Below are 20,145 nucleotides of genomic sequence, written 5' to 3'. Positions count from 1 at the left end.
TCTATATCTATCTCTGTAATGCCAGCCAAATTCCACACGCGCAACATAAAATGTTTTCATCGAAAAGAAAAGTGGAAAGTTAATTTTCATTATTTTTGTTTTTCATACTTGAAGCATTACAAGTCATTAAAAGTTAAATAAGTTATAAGTTAATGTATGGCGAAAATATTAATCCAACAATTTTTTGTATCGTGTCGAGTGACAATCATGGAGATTATGCATTCGGTTTTTCATGCAGCCATGGTCGAAATATGGGCAACGTCGATGGATAGTGTGTGTCCGGCTTCAGTACGGATTCAGGCCATGTATTAGAAACATCATTGGTATTATTGCGGAATGGATATGTAGCCAAAACAATTGGCAGCTGCAATTTGATTTCCTTTTCCAGAGACTTTGGTTCGATTACAAAAAAAACATCGTAGGTAATTTTGATCAAATGACAGCCTTGCAAGTTTGTTGGCGGCAACGGTGGCACATAAAGGCTGTCATTGTGCCATTCGTCCTTGCCACCAGGACGTATTTTGCCACGTACCAATACAGCCAATGCGCGCTTTTCTGATTGAACTGTCTTGCCTCGTGCTAAGTACTCAATGGTCTATAATACACAAAACATTTTTATAAACTTAACCTTACACTATAAGTCAGAGATTACCTCAGTAAGCGACGCCTTGGTTCGTTTGATGGTCACGTTGCTGGCGTTGGATATAAATGCTGTGACGAGTATATTCTCACCGGGTACGTACCCGCCTCGGTCCAAAACGACACGACATTTGATCTGGCCGCCACCGACACAGGCAACAACACCCAGTTTGTGTTCTACCTCACAGGTAAAGGGTTGCTGTTCAAAATAAATACTAATTTAAGTATGTTTCTCAAAACAATTAATGGTATAACTACCGATAAGATAGGCTTCTCCAGGTTCAAATCAATGGGGTTCATAACAATAAAAACCTGGTGATTTTTATGCGTCAGACCTTTAGGTTCGCGAAGTGCTGCTGTGCAGAAATATTGTATCCATCCGAAACTGCCCAGGAAGGTGGACGGCAAGCCGACTGGGAGACCCAATTTAAAGGGAAAACTATGAATGCCTGGTGATAGTATCGCTGGGCCTTGATCGACATCGCCGAGCAGACGCATACGGAAATCAATGTAATTTTCTTTGTCGTAAGTGCGCTCTTGTCGACCTCCAGCCCGCACAACACCCTCTCCAACTACATGAAAATGTAGACCCAGAGCTGGTGTTTCGTCTTGCAGCTCGATGAGTACACGCCCGGAAAGAAATTGGCCCGGGAAGTACAGCAGTGAAGTATTATCGAAGATAATGAGAAATTTCAGTAGCTTCCGCGGCATATTCGCTTTCAAGCTTAACGTTTTCCAATTTGTTTATTCGGAATGGCCTTGGAATACCTGTTGTTAAAAAGTAAGCATTAAATTAGTATCATTTAGTATAGCTTCAAATGTATATGATTCGCTGAAAGTTGCAGCTATTCGGCCCACATATATATTGCTAAAAAAAAATATGCATATATACATATTTTTTGTGAGTTCGAAACATGAAAATCGTTTCAACGTCCACTGGGGACAGTTCAATGCGCTTAGATAGCCACAGAGAGAAAATATCGTAATTGCCATTAAACGATGCAAAAATCATGCCAATCACAGCTTTTCCCCTCTTTAAATGGAGATGTTGAGCTTCATCATACACCCCACACACACACACACGCACACATAACAATATATGCATGTACATGTATAATTCGTTTGACAAATCCGTTTGTGGCTTCAAAAACGTGGGTGCAGCGTCAAGGTAATTGTATTTAATACTCAAATACACAAATACACACTTATTGACGTTTATTTCCAGTCTCATACGTAGCGCTGTTACTGATTTCTGGTCTCGTGTGTGTTTTTTTTTTAAATTTTCCTTTTTTTATATAAACTATCTCAGCTGCGCATGCGCTTTGGGGCCAATACAACGAGTAAACACAGCGCGCGCTGACGATTGTTTAACAACTAAAGTTGTTACGCTTTTCAGCCAGCTTGGTCGACTCGGAATAATTTGTAGAGGTGGGCTAGCGTCGTGTTTGCGCTTGTGGGTAGACGAACGTTATAATGAAGGCAAGTAATAAATTTTTAAGTTTTCAAGATATAGATATTGGTTTAAAAAATGGTTACATGCAATATTTCATGAAGGCATATTGTTAGTATTATTACAAGCTGAGGTAAAAGAAAAAAAAAAAAAAGATTGAAAATAGTTTGGATACCTTCTCAAATACAGATTTTTTCACATTATTTAATTTTATTTCATTTATTGATAATATGATATATTCTATACATATGTATATATAATAGTCAATAATAGTTAAAGTGAACTGCTTAAGTTTTGGCCGAGCGTCGTGATTGTGTGACGCCAGAAATATCTTTCATTCTCACATCTTTATTTATACTTTTTTGGCTATACATATTCAGGCTTATAAATGTGTGAAGCGTTGAAGCTGAAGCAAAATACAGGTTTGAGGCTCGTTTGGATTACTGAGAGAGAGGTAAAATACTCTTGTCTCTAGCAAGAGTAGACAAGGTATGGTGAATTTTGGCATCAGCATTGGAGGTGAGTAAAATTACCTTTAAAATTATGAGTTTACGTTCATTATTTATTATATATTTTGGTGGAATGTTATTGCTTATTTTACTTATATTTATGTAAATAAGTTTATGGTGTTTATTCTGCCTAACGCGACCAAGAACATTTTTATTCTTAAGTCTAAGAGCTAAATTAATACTAAAAGAATTTGTTTGAAAACACATTTTTAAAGTTATATTTTTCCATTACCTATTGATTGGTAAAATTTTCTGAAAACAACATTTAGTCAAATTTAAAAAATTTTTGGTAACTTACATAGAAGTTACGCCTAACACAGAAAATATGCCTCGTGAAAGTGAAAGGTTAAAAAATTGTCAAGAAAAACTAAACACCTGAAAATATGTAAAAAATTAAAGCATTTTGCAAGTTAAAATACGATTTAATTGTTGCACTTAAATAGCTTTGAAAACAAAGACTAATATTTTGATCAACTTTGTAAGTTACGGACTTTTTTGCAAATAGTGTATTAATTACAGTTTTTTGTTAAATTATAATATTTAATTTTTATTTTTGGTGTAATAATAGATAAATTTGGCAAATTTTAATTTTCATGCTGTATAAATTGAGAGAAAATTGATCTGTTCCCATGGAAGTGATTATTGTTTATCCAATCGAATCTGTAGTTTCATAATATGTTGCAGCATGTGTAAGTTAGCGCAGAACTTGTTTTCATAGCAGCAAACAAACAATCGGCAGCTAAAACAGTAGAAAATAGACTGAGGTGATGAGGGGACGAGTCTAGATCAGTTACGTTAAACAACTACAAAACTGAGCTTCGACGGGATGGTAGGAGAGCGAAGAGAGCAGAAATACACAAATTTCGGAATGAATGGCTTTAATTGTGTGAATGCTGCACACAATCAGCTCAGCTGGCCCACTGCCTATGTATGTATGTATGTATGTATGTAAGTCAGGCGTCGATTGGTTGCGCGCTCGGCTGGCTTTGAAGCTCTTTAGGTGGCGCTCAGTTTCTCTTCAAGCTGAACGTGAGACTTGAAAGCTTTTTCTTTTGGTTTTCGATTTTGCCTTTAGTTTTAGAGACGACGCCAAGAGAGTTGGTTGGGCTTGACGGCTAGCCAGCAGCAGGTGTAAATGGGAAAGAATCTAAAAAGCACAGCGCGATGTATGTTGATACAGTTTCAGTATTGAAAACATAATACACTCATAAAAACTAGAACAAAACGCTCAATAAAAGCATAATAAGCGGTATTTACTGCAATTATGTTACTTATATTGGAATAAAATCAAATTAAATAGAAAGTCAAACGACAATAAACAGTGCGAAAGAACAACTTTAACAACAATCGCTTTAGCTCGTGAACTTTTGTGTAAGCTGAATTTTTGGGAAAAAAGAACCGTTAAATGGTCTTTTTTATGTAAATCAAAGTTTTTTTTTGTCTTGCTGCAAAGCTCAGCGCCGGGTTAGGCTCTGGTTAAAATGTGGTACAGAGCAACAGTGAGTTAAAGGTAAAAATAATTTGGAAAATGTTTTATGTTGTTGGAGCCAAAGCTACAAGCGCGTACTTTGATACGATTCAGTCTGACGTCTGACTTTCTATCGTTGCCAACTTAACCAAAACCAAATTCCACGCGCACGTACCTGGTGGTGGGTCCGGCGGGTCCCAACAATTCAACATAATTAACCATTATAAATGGCAGTGATGAAGTTAAGATTTTTCTTTACCTTGAACGTTGTTGGCTCGAAAAGCCTTAGTAACGCATTAGAGCTGGTTATTGCAAGACCTAATATAAGTTTGTATTATTATGCATGTGGTAGATTGCTTTGGTCATTTATTGTGCTTCTATTTTAAATGCCAAACAAACTTCAATTTGGGTGTGGTAAAGCCAAACCTGCTGTCTGGCTACCAAAGAGCCGTATGCCAAAATGCCATGGTGTCTGGGATTTGTAATTCTGCTCAGGTCTAACATATAGCCAATACCAGTTTTTATATATTTGTTCCCAGTATCCAAATATATTTGTAAGATGGGCATTATAATGCAAAAGACAGGACAAACTCTTGATATAGGTTGCCTCTTTTTTGCCATATTTAAAGCCGATTCCGTCTCCTTAATTGTATGTGATTTAACTGTAAAATAAATAAATATAGCATAAAAATCCCTGAGCCTAGGTCGGCTATATTCGTATAGTCTCCATAGCTCTTTTTTTCTAAAGCACTTTATCAATAACAATTTAATTGAGGAATAAAGAAGTATTTTTTATCCGAACAAAATGGTTAAAAGTATATGATTGTTGTATAAGATAGATTGTTTGTGTCGGCAGCTCGGCACGGGGTTCAGGGAATCTCCTAGTCGGGCACTCCCGACTAGCGCAAACTGTGTTTGTGATTCACTTGAGAAGCCAAACGAATTTACCCTTTTATCGTGACTTTGTTCGTTTTTTTTTCGTTATCCTTTACACCTGTGATTTTGATGAGGTGACGTAATTTATAAAATTTTACACAAGCAAGTTTGCTAAGTTGTATTCCACTGTCGAAAAATGTCGAATAAGTTTTGCATAATATATATTACAAGTATTTTCTACGAAGGAATATAAGTATTCTATATATGTGTGCATGTATGGGAATGTGTGTGTGTGGGCGTGTGTGCTAGTGTATGCGTGCATGTTTGTATGCATTTATGTATATGTGTATGCATGCATGTTTGTTTTCTAATATCAAACGCAGACCAAGCTTATTTGACGTTGTGCTGCAAATTTAAATAAAACGAATTTCTACCAACTGCTCTCCTCCTCGATTCTCAAAAATTCAAGTAGACTCTGCAGGTTTTCATGTTTAGCTAGTAGTGCAGTGCTTATTTTTGTTTTCTGGTATTTTTTGTATGTATGCATGCATGTATGTATGTATGTACATATGTGTGTTCATATGTATGTACGTATTTATGTATGCATGATTGTATATATATAGAAACAAACATGCATACATATATATACAGCATGCACACAAACATATATGTGTGCATGCATATATTTATATATGCAAAATTGCATACATACATACATGCATGTATATATGTGTATGTATGTATGTATATATGTGTACCTGTATATGGGTATCAGGAAATATACATGTACGCATGCATGCATGTTTGCATGTATACAAAACAAACATGCATTAATTATAATATGATAAACTGCAAACTTAGAACTTCGTCCAAAAAATCTACATCAAATCATTCATTATAATAATAATTTTCCCCGTTTATGTTTGCGCGTTCTTATGTATAACTGGATTGAACAGTGCGCTGTAAATAGCGTTTACTATTAAGCCAGTCAATAAATCAGGACAAACACTTTAATATAAGTAGATAAATATGATATTTAATAATCAAGAAAAATCGTTTATCTTTGTTTTTTTTTCTAACTTTTTTCAGTGCCAGCGATTATGTTGGAACAAGAAACTACATCCTTGAAAAAAGCGTCTATAACAGTCGATGCTCCAACTTCCAACCAGGAAAATTTGTCAAAACACCACAAAGCCAATTGGCACAATGGTGACGCCCAGATAGGTTCTGATTCAGGTGATTCAATGGAAATCTTAGCGGATTCAGTGTCAATCACGATTGATGGGGAGAAGCATTGGGTCTCGGGTGTGGATTTAAATACCACATGCACGGATCTGATCATTGCTCTGCTGCATTATCAAGATCTCCAACAAATGCGATCCATCACTAAGAATGGACATGCAAAACCATATAATATATCCAACAAATTAGAAAGATCCAGCCAAATCACAAACCATAATTCATCAACAACAAATACCAAAGAAAAGGAACAAACTTCTAATAGCAAAGGTATTACTAACCCTCACGCATACGTGATTGTAAAGAAATTGCCGGACTGTCGATTTGAGGAATATTTAGATGGAAGCTCTCGACTATTGGATGTCATACCGACTGGGGATACCCCATCAAAAAATCAGGTTGATTAGAAAACAGAAAAAAATAAATTGATCTTGTATTTAATGTAGCTCTTTCGAAACAGTGTGAGCTCCAGCTGAGATATCTTGGGGGTACGTCGGCATTCCAGACATCACCGCGCGTCTATAACCAGAAGCAAAACCAAATGTTCTCAATGCTATCAATGTCAACCGATAAGGACAGTGGCATGGGCAGCCCAATGGGCAGTTCCCGAAGTGATAAATATCGAAGAAGGCGGGGCAAACAAAAAACTGGTATAGCCGGAGTCACAGGCAATACCCAAATTCGAGGAGGTGCAGCACTACCAAAGCGCAGTAAACATCAACTGCAGCCTTTTAATTTGAATCCAAATGAACGCCTAATGAATATCATATTAGCTCAAGACGAAACCATAAATAGGCAAATATATTTGTTGAAGTAAGTCCTTCCTTTTTTATTATATATTATTATATCTATTATATGTCTCACTTACCATCTAGTCAAAAGGAACAACAAATTTTAAAGATCGAAGATGAGAAACATCGAGAACGCGAACTTGAGTTGGGTAAGAATTATATGCTCGATGCATACTTAAATGCACCAGATAAAATACCAAATAAGAGACTTAATACACAAGATTTTGAGGATCATCGCCCAAAGGTACTGAACTCGAACCTGGACAAGCCACATCCTGCGCATGATTCTGCTGGTAAAGAACTACATTTGCAATAAGACAATAGTTTTACTCTTTATAATGTACATTTCCAGGCGAGGCTAATGGACTCGATACCACGGACTCAAAGGAGGCAGTGTTAAATCTTCCTTGTGATATGGAAATTTATTGGCTAGAAAAAGTATATGCTCTGAATGTACTGCTGCAGGGAGAGGAGGAGCAGTTGCTGCGTTTACATGCAAAGGTGCGTAAGCACCAGATGCGATGCGTCTACCAAACAAAAGACGAGGTGTTGCGTCAAATAGATAGATTGGACATGGACTTGGCCAACCAGGTAAACCATATATATAGGGTAGAACGTCAACTGTTAATAGCCAACGAACAGTTGAAAGCCAAATTGGGCGTCTTGGAGAGTTTGGGACATGAATTTGGAGCCTTTCCGGCTGCAACCGAGGAAATCGATAAAAATTCAACAGCCGCCTGTTCAACAATTCTAGCTTTAAAATGTAATGAAGAGCAATTCATACGAAACCTACAGGAGAAGGATATCGTCGTTCGAGCAGATATCGACCTGATTAAAAATAACTCGAATCAGCCGGATTATACGGATGCCAAAATGTTACAAAAACAAATGTTCTTCGCCGTTGACAATTCTGTATCTTTATATGATAGTTGCTTTCAAGATCACAAAGAAGGGGCACAGTCCATAGTAAGATATAATTCCTTGGTCTTGGCAGAATGTGATTTTGATATACAACACTTGGGTACACTTGTTTAACTAGTAAATTGGGGTATTTTTGTTAGTTACAGTTTAATAACAATCTGTATATTTATAAGAACAATCTGTATATATTCATTGTTAATTGCAAATACTTAAGAGTAATGTTAAGTGTTAAAGAGATTCTCAATCATTATTACCAAATTTTTTTTTATATTTGAGTAAGATTCACAAAATGCTGCATCGTATAAATTAGCTTGCATAGATTATAATAGATTATCACATACGTAGACAATTATAAAAATAGGGGACATATTGTATTATATATATATATATATATGACATGGCCGATTTCCGATTGAGCGGCTTAGCTAGTTTTTGCCTTTGTGAGTGGCTGATCATCATCGCTGGACGAATCGGGATCATTCAGTGCCAACAAATTGGAAATTGTCTCAATCCTCGCATCTAATACAGCTGGCGGCTCAGTTTGCGTCGATAGGATGGCAGCGGTAATGATAGCTGATGTAGATGGCGCATCCAGTTCGGGCTCTTGCTCGTTGAGCAGCCCGTGATTGGCCTCCCGCCGTTTGGTTAACACAAAGGCAGCGCTGTAGAACAGAAGAATGGGCAGCACTGCCACGATTGCGACGCTGGTTAGGAATGCTGTCATTTTCACCTCACGCTGGCAGCATTTAAGATCCTTGGACCACAGCACACGCGTGCGATTCATCTGAGAAGCAAAAGATGTTAGAAAAGCAAACAAAGAAAGCTGGACCACTACATACCACGTCCTGCATATCAAAGCATACTTTGCCATTGCTTTTCTGGTCTAAATTCTTATAGAAATCGTTTATTGTTATGTATTTAAGTAGACAATTGGTGCACTCGCTGCCTTTGTTAACCTCCAAGCAGCTCGAGAGACTCAGGTACAGTTCTTGAAAGTTATCTGAGTTATTGCCTTTGAAACACTCTACATAAATAATAAGAATTTTTAATGTGCGTCACATTTGGATTAGTCAGACTCACCTTCACAAGAGGCTCGATTCCAGAGTCCCTTAAGTACGTTCTGTGTTGTAAATACGATATTCATACGATCGGAATCCATGTAAATTTTGGAACAATTTTCATTTTTCATCAGCGTATCGTAACTGCTCGCCATTTCGCTATACTTTTGATTGCATGCAATGCAAAGGCGTTCATCCTTAGGATGGTCTGGAACGGCATGCCGTGTGTTGCAGTAAACGAAATGTTGCTGTGCGTTTGCCAGTTCGCGTAACAAGTCAACACAATTTTTTGACTGAGCTGCAAGCGTTATGCAGCATACAATAATTAATAAAAATATGTTTCTCATCGTAAGGCAAATGGATATTGCTTTAAATATGGATGTTCACTGGTGAACTAGCTTAAATTCATGCGTGATATGGTCACTCAAAATATCTATGTTAACAGCGCCTAACAGATTTTGCATTGCTGTTAACATGTTATCTGTCTGCAGGAAATGTTTTAAAATAATTACAGAATACTAATGTAAATACTACGAAAGTTAGAATTATGAGCGATATTTTTATTCTGTTGTTTCGTATTCATAGCTACAAAGCTAATTATTATTTACTTATTTTTCTGATGAAGGTTGTACATTTATAAAAGTATTCTACTCTCTCTTGTCTCTCTCTCTGCTGTTTACTACTGTTAATCGAATGTTAATTCTTTTTCTTGCTCTCTCCTGCTCATTTTTGCACTCGTTTATATCCATTTTGAATGAGCTTGCATAGATACAGTTAGTTGTGAACGAGTCGTCGGCGCGTGATAATGTGAAGCGAGTTGGACGGGAGTGAAGTTTTCTTTGTTCATGCGAAAATTTTTATATTGCCGCGACGGACGTGTATTTTGTGAGCGCGCAAGCCGAATTGTTAAAATTTCTTGATAAGGAAGTGCGAAAATCGTATTTAACAAACCAATATATTTGTGTGCTTGTGAAATTAAGGGGGACCAACCTCCTGTTAAGGGGCTCCCAGCGAGCTGCGCAATAGAGTTGGGAAAAATATTTGCTTAAACGACACACCTACATGCGTTCCTACGGATACAAATAAAAAGACAAAATAATAAATTAAAGCCGATCCGATATTAACTATTATTTCAATACGAGTAATCTCTTCTATTCGTTTTAAACGCTAATTTTAAATCACATAAATTCGTGTATACATAACTGTTGTCAGATCTGAAAAACAGCGCGTAAAAGGAATACGCAAAATTAAGTTGAATATTTGCAAAGGAACATGTCGAAAAGAAAAAGTGCTACAAAATAATTATGCATTGTGCATGTGCATGAGTACATGTATAAATGTAAGTGCCAAAGAAGCAAAAGCTAAGCCGTGAATGTAGACGCCACTCCTTTTGCGAAAAAAAAACAAATGAAATGTAAAAAGGTGGCGTCGAATGTGCGTGGATAGAGATTGAGCGAGAGCTGCTGCGCCGGAGTTGAACTTTGCATATGCATACATACAAACGAATTTGGGGTGTGTGTGTGTGTGTGTGTCGGCGAATTTCTACAGTGCAACCAACTATAATTATTGTTGTTGCTCCATAGCACACAAAACTGTGATAGGTGCGTAAATCAAATAATATTAAAAACAAATGACAAGAAATCGTATAGTGCCATCTTAGACGCTTCTGTTCATTCGTTAGCGCCTGGTCACACTGCGCAGAAGCAAAATTAGCAAGCAACGCATTCAAAATGCACCTTCAATTCAATATATTTTCTTGGCAACTGATCGAACAGCTGCTTGCTGCTTGCCGCCTTGGGACACCTGGCCAAAAGCTGACACATTACATTTACAGTTACTGGGCATATAGCATTGCTCCTTTTTCGTGTACCACTACGGCTTGCAGTCGTATAATAACTGGTTTTTAGTTTGACTTGTGCAGAATTTGGTCAAACAACATCAATGCTCCCAACATCAAGTCTCGCTCTTGTGTTAGAGCGAGAACCCGTTGATCAACATAGCCCGAGAGAAAGAGAGTGAGAGATAGGGACAGAGAGTTGCGAAAAAACAAACATAAAAGTCCGACAATCTTTAGCTTTCGCTTTTGCTGTTGTTCTTGCTGTTGTCTAAGGCGTTTGTCCGTTTTCTTTTGGTTATGATTTGTTATCGCTCTGTTGTTTTTATGGATCTTCGCGCTGCTCTGCTTGCTTATCGTGTTTTCTGCTGGGTCCGATTTATGCAAATATGCAACAGAGACTCCAATTACATTTTATTTCCGCAACAAAATTTCAGTCAGTCGCGAGTGTGTATGTATGTGTGGAGGCCACATTGTTTTTAGTTTCAAAAGTCGACATAATATCTGTATAGATGTATGCACATATGTGTATGTTATTGCATGTACATATGTTTGTATGCTTAAAACCCCATAATAAGATGCTCTTTTCGTAGTCATGTCCACTCACTAAGAACTCTTTGTTTATTTTTAGTGAGAAATTCTGGTTACAAACTATATTAATTTCAATGCCTCCTTTTCAAAGTCGCTGTCTCAGTTGCTTTTGCTTTTATGCTACTCTTCTTGTTGTTTTTTCGCCTTTGTGTGCAGAAGTAGAAACAGTTGTGACGGCGTCGATGTCAGCAGCGGCTGCTGTCTTGTTCTTTCCTTCACTCATTAAAAATTTCTAAAAGGGAGTTTTGTGAAAATGTATGTGCCAGGTAGAAGAAGACATGTCAGACCCCACAATTTTCTATTTTCAATATGCATGAAGTTGTGTGTTGGGCTATATTTTTTAAGATTTTGTAATCTCAAAGATTAGTGCTAAAATCCAATAAATTAGTTTGACTGAGAGTTACAGGGAATTTTCCAGTCGGGCACACTCGACTACTTGATTTTATTGGCTTCTCTCTACTTCACCCCCAGTTTCTGGGGACCTGAGGTTAATTCTGGGATGGGGTCTGCGCCTGTACATATGTAAATCTAGGGTTGTCTTTTGTATTTTATAAATATTTTTTATTTATAGATTTGCGGCGACTTGCCGATCGTTTCTAGAATTAGTTTTTCTAAATTTGTCGCTGGTTTTAAAGCTTTCAAATTTGTCGACAAACGTGGAGGTAAGGTGAACGTTAAGCGTTCGCCTACGCTGGCGCCCATTAATTAGTGGAACACGACTTCCAAATATAAAAAGCTCAAAAAGTAGATGAACTCAACTTTATATATTTATATTATTTATTATATATTTATTATTACCAGATCATCTAGTTAGATAGAATAGATAGATAGGCAGATAGAATTATAATATTGTGGATGTATGTAATCCCACAATATCCCAATTACCATTACCGAAAATCGTCTTAATTTAGACAACGAATTCTGCAGATATTTGAGTGGAAACGGCAAAAAATCATATAAAAGCCAAAGCAAGGGCTATGGCCAGGGTCGAGAATGCGTCCAGGTTCTTGCCAGCAACTAACGGGTGTTCCAAGTGCCTAACCCTGTGTTGCCGCTTTTGGGCAACACATTTGTCTGTTCACTTGTCTATTGAAATTTACTTGCTTTGAATTAAATGAGGCAATGTTAAGCAACCGTGGCAACTGTTGAGACAACTGGCAACTGGCAAGAATGAGGTGCCAACTGTATGCTGCATGGCATTACTTGAATGCAGCCACGCCATTCTCAGGGCCCACACACAAGAAGCAGACAACAATGAATGCCATTGCACAATGCTGGTTCTAAAGATAATATCGCAACAGAACAATATGTCTCCTACTAAGCTCGGATGCCCTTCAAGTGCAAAGAGCGGATTAAGAGATTGCCTTATAATTTTTTTTAACTAAATCATTCAGTTTTTTTTGACCATAGAAGCTAATTCGCAGCAGCCTGGCTCTGGTTGACCTTTTGTAAGGGTGTGTGTGTGGTGTGGCCATAAATTGGTCATATTTGAGTAAATTGGCTATGTTAAATTTTGGAAGGTCAGTCAATTTCAGCTGTGCGTTCATTAGCTCCATTTGGCACCCGACCGGATGAGCATGCATTCATGTGTGTGCAAAATTAACCCCAAAAACGGTGAAAAGTGCATGACGGGATGCTCAGCTTTGAAAGTTGCTGCTGGGCTTTTACTTTATTGAATTTCCCATTTTGAAATCCAGCAGGAGCCAACACTAAAAGAGAGGGAGCGAGAGCAAAATAAAGAGAGAGAGAGAGAGAGAGAGAGAGAGAGACAGACTGAGAGGCTGTGCAGGAGAGCAGGTTTGTTGGGGTAGACTTGGCTAAAACGTCGCCACTTACATAATGACAAAATCGTTGCTCATGACATTCCGTTGCGCAAGGGTGAATGGATGTAGAGCGGGGGAGGGTGGGAGGGGCGGGGTGTGTTTTGCTATTGTATTATGGTTGTAAAGGGGGGGGGGGTTTCTGTTATTCTGTTATTGTCTTTGTCTACTTTACCACTGTTGTTGCTCCGTTTTGCCTGTATTTGCCGACGCTTATAATGCGATTTTCTCATTGTGCTCTGCATCCTAGCGTCCATCGTCTTAGCTTATGCATTTCGCAATGCATTTTGTGAGGGTTGTTCCTTGGCTTCTTTTCGCCATTCGTTTTGGCATGTGTTTCGTGCCTTTTTCTTTAAAGTAAAGTGAAGCTTCTGTTAAGTACAGTAGAACACAGAGGAAAAATCTAAAGTGTGTGCTTAAGGTTGACTCAACTTTGCACTCTCTCTCCACCCATATTCTCATCTCCTACTTTTTACTCCTGGTCACGGTAACTTGATTCTGCGCTTGCATTTGTCACGTTCAGATCCATCTACAATCGGTCTCAGTCACTTTATATTTATAATGGCGAAATATGTACGTGTTATAATACATCAATATTTTTCTTTAGAATTAATTTTCTCTCATCTTAAAATTGGCTATTCTAAAAGGAATGACAAACTTTTTAAAGCGCCCTTCAAAATTCAAGAAATCGATATAATAACAGGGCGATATTGCAGAATATTACGACTGAAAAACAAATGAATTCGAAAGAAAAGTGCAGGTTCGAGCTTAAAGGTGCTTATTAAATGCAAAATAATAAAGAAACTGATTAGATTGTCATTAATTAGCATTGAGCTGTTGATAGGCCATTAAACAAGCAGCAAAAAAACTGGGAAATTGATTTAAATATGTGCCTACAATATGCTCTGTTGATAAGACAAGTGTTTGACAGCTGCCTTAGTCACAGACACTAATGATTATTGGAAATCTCCGCCGCAGCAGACATCACGACTATTGTCGGGCTACTGTTTGCAATTTTTCGATTATAATTGGTGCCAACTACCCAGAAGTACAGCCAAGTTAAGATGTTGCGGCAATGTTTGATTAAGTATTTCAATGGAGAAGGGGTCGAAGACAAACAGAGTTCTAAACCTAAACGTTGTCGGTCGTAGCAATTATCGTATACACTTTATAAGAGCAATTCCTGATCTCCATGTCTTACGAAAATTACGAAGCAATTTGTCAAATTTAACAAGCAGATTTAATGAAGATCAATATTTATTTCTTATTTTTCATCGCTTTTGTTGTAATTGTAATTTTATTGATTGTTGCCCGGAGCGTACAAATTTAATAGATACGCTAAAATGCGATTTTGCCTTATAATTGCGTTTGACGCTGTCACGCTCTCACTTTGTGTTACACAGAGAGTGCATCATCTTTTATTTCGATGTTGCTTCGGCAACCTTTCGCTTTCAATTTTGAACTATTGCAAAATAGGGCCACTTTTAGGCCATCTTGGTAATAATTCTTAGCCGAGTCAATCTGACTATTTCCGTCTGTAAGTAGACACAGTCCTGCGAGTCAACGAAAGCGCTTATCTGGTTGAAAAGGAAGGAAGTCCTATTAGTGTCAGGTTCTTTGTTACATTCCGCCAACTGCTGCCCAAGCATTAAGTCATGAAAAGTCGCGCCATCTCAAGACAGTTTGTGGGTAAACAATAGTTAACTAACTCACTTTTTATACCATGAACCCATTAAAAATGGTTTGAAAAAGTGTAATGGGTTTGTGCACATGTATGTAACAGTCAGAACTAAAGATCTCCGACCCCATAAAGTGTATAAATTCTTAGTTAGCATCCATAGCCGAGCCGGTCTAGTCACGTCCGTCTGTCGCAAATGAAATATTTTAATTAAAGCCACAATTCATAACTGTTGCCTTATGCGAATATACGTATATTTTATAGCAAAATAAGATCTACTGTACAAAATGTATTCAAGATCGGTTAAGAAACACAGAAGTTATTAAGGGAAACGTGTGGTTATATCAGCAAGACACGTGGCTGCAAGCGCAAAGCACACATAAGTGTGTCTTTGAATTCCATAATTATACCCTGAACCCATTAAAAATGGGTAAAAAGGGTATTATGTATTTGTGCAAATGTATGTAACAGGCAGAAGGAAGCATCTCCGACACCATAAAGTATATATATGTATGTATTCTTGATCAGCATCAACAGTCGAGTCGATCTAGCCATGTCCATCTGTCTGTCCGTCCGTCCGTCTGTCCGTCCGTATGTATGAACGCAAGGATCTCAGAACCTGTAAGCGCTAGAGACTTGCTGTAGGTCCTCCTAGTGCCCGCGCAGATCGAGTTTGTTTCCGATGTTCGATAACTTGCCCCGTTTCCAAGTAATCGATAAAAATCGATATCGAAATCCTGTTTTTTGAGCAATTTCGGCAAATAATATGAGCTAGAGTCACCAAACTTGATATGTAGCTTCTAGAATAGTATATACTATATATCAAGTATTTTTCATTTTATACCTATCGCCTGTCGGAAGAAGAGGGTTCAGGGTATCCCCTAGTCGGGAGTTCCCGAATAGAACCTCTTGCTTGTTAAAATTGCAACTGCGATTTTGTTTTATGCTCTACTCTGTGTATGTGCTGCTAATTTATTAAGTTTTTTTTTTCGATTTCATAATTACTTTAAGATCTAGATTCGAGTTTTTTAGTTTGTTAAATAGGTAGCACCGAGTTACTATTCTGGGGTGCTGTACCCTGTACCCTCTATTTTTTGATTCTCTACTTGCATTTTTTTTGTTTCTATCGATTCGCACTTGGTTATTTAGCTATTTGCAGTTAATTTAGATTGCATTGCTGCCATGCTCACGTTTAATAAAACACTTACATGGTACAACGCGCAAGTAATTTATGGTAAACGAAACGATGTTTAAATTAACCTGGTCTAAACGATGTAATTTATGAGGAAATTCGTGAGTTCGTTCAGCTGCAGCACGTGAAAAGAGGGGAACTAAAAATGATAGAGAAAAAGAGATAGATGAAGGATGAAATATTAAGTTTGTGATTTCGATTGGAGATTTCATAAATCATGTTGGGCATTCTCTTAGAGTTTCGTTTGCATAAACAGTCCGTATACCAGAAACGGATGTCAAATCCTTTATTTGTATATATATAACCCTATATGAACGAAGATCCTCCTAGGACCAGATAGTACCTAGTGTAAATCATCAACTTGCCTAGAATCTAAACATTCGATAACAATCAATATAGAAATCCCGTTTTTATTTAAACATGTCTCTTAGATTTTAAGAGGTAGAGTTAGCAAGTTTAACTCTATTTTCGTTAAGGAATATTCAATTGCACAATTTGATTTAAGATCGATTAAGATACACACACACCGTGGCGGTAGTTCCATAAATGAAATTGTTTCTGGTTTTGGTAGAAGAAGGTTTAGGGTATCTCCTAGTCCGGCATCACTTTTCCAATTATTTTTCTACAATTTGCCCTTATGTGAGTAAATTTGCGAAACAGGTGAATCACGTGCCAAATTACATTTAACATACATATTTTAATTGAGATTGAAGTTAATTTGACAATTTTATTTAATTTTCCACATATTTATCTAATGCTTGACTATTTCCTATTGAAGCGAACGCCTTTCCCCCGATTCGGCCCGATATGCTATGTGTTTATCTTTTGTTTAATGTCAACACAGATACGTTAATTAACATCGAAAAGAAACAGCAACGCGTTGATTGCCTTATATCATAATCGGACTCTGACTTTTTTGTTTAGAGTTTCAATATAGTTTTGCAGTCGTCTTTTATGTTGGAGTTGTGTTCACATAAAGGCCGCTGGCCAATTCACTGATTTTGAAATGTTTTCTTTGAATGTTACGTTTGTTGTTTACAATTTAAGGCACTTGTTTTTGTCTTTTTTGCACCAACAAAACATGTTGTGTTTATCAGTTAAAGCCATGTTTTTTTGTGGTGGTATGTAACTTGAGGTTGTAATGAGGGAACTGATGAGTCTTGTAAATTACTTTGAAGGCCTTATATTATTATGCTTTAATGTTGTGGCCCTAACAAGGTGTGTGGCTCTGCGTCTCTTCGGATCTCTCTGGTTCTGTTCTAGTTGTTTGCCTCATAGTCATGCTGACTTTTTATGGCATACCCAGTTAGCAACTTGTTCATGAACTTTTATGGTGATTTCTGTCCGAAGCAAGTCAGACGGAAACTGAAGATGATTCCAGGCCATGTATGTAATATAACTAAAGCTTGTTTGTATGTATGCTATTGATGTAGTCCATCATCTCCTACTGCGAGTGATAAAGTGTGTTCATTTGGTATTGATTTAACGTAATCGCTTAACGCAACATATTTTTAATTAATAAATATTTTAGTTTTGTGACCTACTCGAAAACGGTTGCTATTCAAATTTGTTGTCATTGTTGTTTTAACTTATTGGTAGGCTGTCCGTGAGGCGTCAACGCGTCTTGTATAACAATTTGCAGCACTTTCTCTCCATGCTGTGCGCCTGTGTGCTGCTGGCTTCTCCGCCTCAGGCATTCAACGTCCGATCGCAGTGCTCCACTGAGCTAGCCGCGGCGGGAACAAATGGCTTCCGTTTGAACTGCTTTACCTTCGTTTTTAAGACAAGGCAAGTCAAGACGAAAGAGCTAAACAAAAAAAATAATAATAAATGCCATTTTTGGGCGCAGATATATAATGTGGCAATTCTTTTCAGGCTGTTTGCTTTGCGGTTGAATGACCGTCGGGCGCAGTTTTGTTCGACTGCATGCAGAAATTACAATTTTTTGTTTTGTTTTGTTTTGCAGAAATTTGCATTTACATCTTGCACAAAAGCAAAATACGCAAAATGCTTGGGCCAGCGGTGGGTTGATTGGCTAACAGCAAAAATACGAAAAAAAAAAAAACAACTACAACGAATTCGACGCTCTCTCCACGCTTGAGTTCAGTTGAGACGACTAGGTGGGACAGCAGCAGCAGCAGTAACAGCGGTTGCCACCATCACGTGGGTCACCAACTGGGAACAGCGCAACCAACACAGCAATGTTAAAGGTGTCAAGTGTTATTTGCTGTTAGTTGTTGTTGGGTATATTCAAAACTAGAGTCGACTCCAAAGCTACCACTTCAACAAACACCAGGACAAAGGAACTTGTAACAAGAAAAGGTGAGTATATTGCATGACTAGAGATCACCTGGGGTATGCAGTGGGGTTTTATTTTAGAATTGTGTACGCGGTATTTTCGAGGAAAGATAACTTGAATGAGTCAATCAATTAAATTTTATCTGATTGACTGTTTAAGCCTGACAAATTTATTACATAGAAAGGTGCGCAGGATGGCGACTGCAACAAGTCTTGTTTACTCCTTGGCGCAAGACTAGGTATCGTTTATCTCTTACTGTGCATTTGTAAGGTATTAAGGCAACCAGAGCTGTCACTAATTGTTTTCTGCCGACATTTTCGTAGACTTTGTTTAATATGCCAAGCCCAATCCTTTTGCATCCTCTTGGGAGGCCCTTCTGGGTACGGCGGTTGCTTGGCAATTGCCAATATGTCCGATTTGCATATTGGCAGACTTTTTGAGTTTATTGGGAGTATCTAGGCAGGCGTTAGCTAAGAGTGAAAAAAGCAGTCAACAATTAAAACAAACAAGAGAATAGACATTAAGGGAAATCGGAACAGCAACATGGAAACAACAAAAACCATCAGCATCGAAAAAGAACCAGAAAACAGAGTGTGGTGCTGTGCATGGGGCCTCATCATGCCCGAACAAAATGACAATAGTTCGATAGACGATGATGAACTCACACTAGCCAAGCTAAGGCCAAAGGAGTTTGTTATTACTGGCGGCATCAAGCCGCAGCTGAATATCGTTCACATATCACCAAGCGAGGAGAATGAGTTCCCACATGAGTACAGCCACCAGCTGCCCGAATGCCTTGGAATACATAATGTGGCGCTCAGTCCGGACAGCAGTTGCATAGCTGCTGTGTCTATGGATGGCAGTCTGATGCTGCTTAACATTGAGGGGGGCGTGCGCTTGCCCAGGGTTAGTCACAGTCACAGTCAAGTGAGTAACATTTGGTCAACTGCTTTTGGTCGGAGCAACGATTGCGTCTATGCGGGCTCCGGCAGTGGACACATTTACAAGTACGACACGTCCGTCGGGAAGCTGCAGCATAATTATGACACACATCGCTGCGAAAACGTATTGGGCCTGGCCATTAGCGGGGATCAGCGCTTAGTTGGCGCCACCGATTATGCCGGGAACTTCACATTGCTCGATGGCGCCACCGGGCAGATTTTACGTCGCAGGAACTATAAGAAGCCCATGCGAAGGCTGGTGTATGATCCCTGCATGCGTCATGCGTTGGCTGCCTGCGATGACAAGACCATCAAACTCATTGATTTACCCAGCGGAAGATTGCGTGAAAGCCTCGCCGGTCACGACGCCTTCGTTATGTCCGTGGCTGTGTCGCCAGACGGTTTGCGGTTTGTCAGCGGCGCCTCCGATGGTTCCATCAAGCTGTGGGACGTCAGATCAACAAAGTGCTCTCTGTCCTTTGTGTGCACCACCAATTCGAATCTGTGGGACGTCGCTTTCAATAAGCTGAGCAACAAGATCAGCTTTGTCGGTGACGGAAAGGGCCTTAACATATACTACTGCCTGGGTAATAGGGAAATGATGCTAGTTTAGACATGTGTTTTATTATTTGAAATTATAGATGTAGAATATGTTGTATGCGTTGCGAAAAAAAAGCACGTTTCAAGTTATTGTTTTCTGGATCTAGGCTCCACTATTAGCCTTATCCTGGTTAGCTAGCTAAAAAGTTGACCAATTTTCTGTTTTAAGGCCAGCAACTCCACCCTTGGCTTGGTTTGTTGTAGAGTGTAAGTTGTCCCAGTCTCATAAGTCAGGATTT

The 20,145-nt window shown here is 38.4% G+C and overlaps 5 protein-coding genes across 17 annotated transcripts in view; 3 read left to right on the top strand and 2 right to left on the bottom strand.

Moving 5' to 3' along the window:
- Positions 1-79: 79 nt before the first annotated feature.
- On the bottom strand, positions 80-1,984 carry Vdup1 (arrestin family protein Vdup1). The gene is made up of 4 exons (XM_064683338.1): positions 1,845-1,984; positions 898-1,407; positions 653-838; positions 80-595 (listed from the first exon to the last, which is right to left on the bottom strand). The coding sequence occupies exons 2-4, from the start codon at positions 1,348-1,350 to the stop codon at positions 215-217; spliced, it is 1,020 nt and encodes a 339-aa protein (XP_064539408.1). The 5' UTR covers positions 1,351-1,407; positions 1,845-1,984; the 3' UTR covers positions 80-214.
- A 483-nt stretch (positions 1,985-2,467) lies between these two features.
- On the top strand, positions 2,468-8,069 carry LOC135429116 (uncharacterized). Of its 3 annotated transcripts, XM_064683320.1 has the most exons (6): positions 3,691-3,764; positions 6,032-6,579; positions 6,642-6,994; positions 7,057-7,121; positions 7,194-7,265; positions 7,325-8,069. In XM_064683320.1, exons 1-6 carry the CDS (start codon positions 3,734-3,736, stop codon positions 8,005-8,007), a joined length of 1,752 nt encoding a protein of 583 aa, XP_064539390.1. In that variant the 5' UTR covers positions 3,691-3,733; the 3' UTR covers positions 8,008-8,069. The 3 variants fall into 3 exon arrangements, with proteins under 3 accessions (XP_064539389.1, XP_064539390.1, XP_064539388.1); XM_064683319.1 differs by lacking the exon at positions 3,691-3,764 and adding an exon at positions 2,468-2,608 and having other exon boundaries at positions 7,057-7,265; XM_064683318.1 differs by having other exon boundaries at positions 7,057-7,265.
- Positions 8,070-8,137: 68 nt separating this feature from the next.
- LOC135429117 (osteopetrosis-associated transmembrane protein 1) lies at positions 8,138-9,343 on the bottom strand. The gene is made up of 3 exons (XM_064683322.1): positions 8,974-9,343; positions 8,733-8,917; positions 8,138-8,677 (listed from the first exon to the last, which is right to left on the bottom strand). Exons 1-3 carry the CDS (start codon positions 9,296-9,298, stop codon positions 8,315-8,317), a joined length of 873 nt encoding a protein of 290 aa, XP_064539392.1. The 5' UTR covers positions 9,299-9,343; the 3' UTR covers positions 8,138-8,314.
- Positions 9,344-9,736: 393 nt separating this feature from the next.
- The window catches only part of Spn (Spinophilin), a 48,886-nt gene continuing 38,477 nt past the window's right edge, over positions 9,737-20,145 (top strand). For 6 of the 11 annotated variants that reach the window (XM_064683390.1, XM_064683396.1, XM_064683395.1 and 3 more), the window contains exons 1-2: positions 9,739-10,552; positions 18,033-18,388. The gene's annotated coding sequence lies outside the window, so the exon portion shown is untranslated. Of the gene's footprint in view, positions 10,553-18,032; positions 18,389-20,145 lie in introns of all 11 variants that reach the window. The other 5 variants (XM_064683394.1, XM_064683392.1, XM_064683397.1 and 2 more) reach the window with 4 other exon arrangements.
- On the top strand, positions 18,984-19,919 carry LOC135429111 (superkiller complex protein 8-like). The gene has a single exon (XM_064683310.1). The coding sequence runs from the start codon at positions 18,984-18,986 to the stop codon at positions 19,917-19,919; it is 936 nt and encodes a 311-aa protein (XP_064539380.1).

This window comes from Drosophila montana, unplaced genomic scaffold (genome assembly GCF_035044405.1).
Source record: "Drosophila montana isolate Dmon_TW-CO22-7 unplaced genomic scaffold, ASM3504440v1 contig_2592_1, whole genome shotgun sequence".
NCBI lineage: Eukaryota > Metazoa > Arthropoda > Insecta > Diptera > Drosophilidae > Drosophila > Drosophila montana.
The sequence above is the reverse complement of the archived record's forward strand: the minus strand, read 5'-3'. Positions and strand labels throughout refer to the sequence as shown.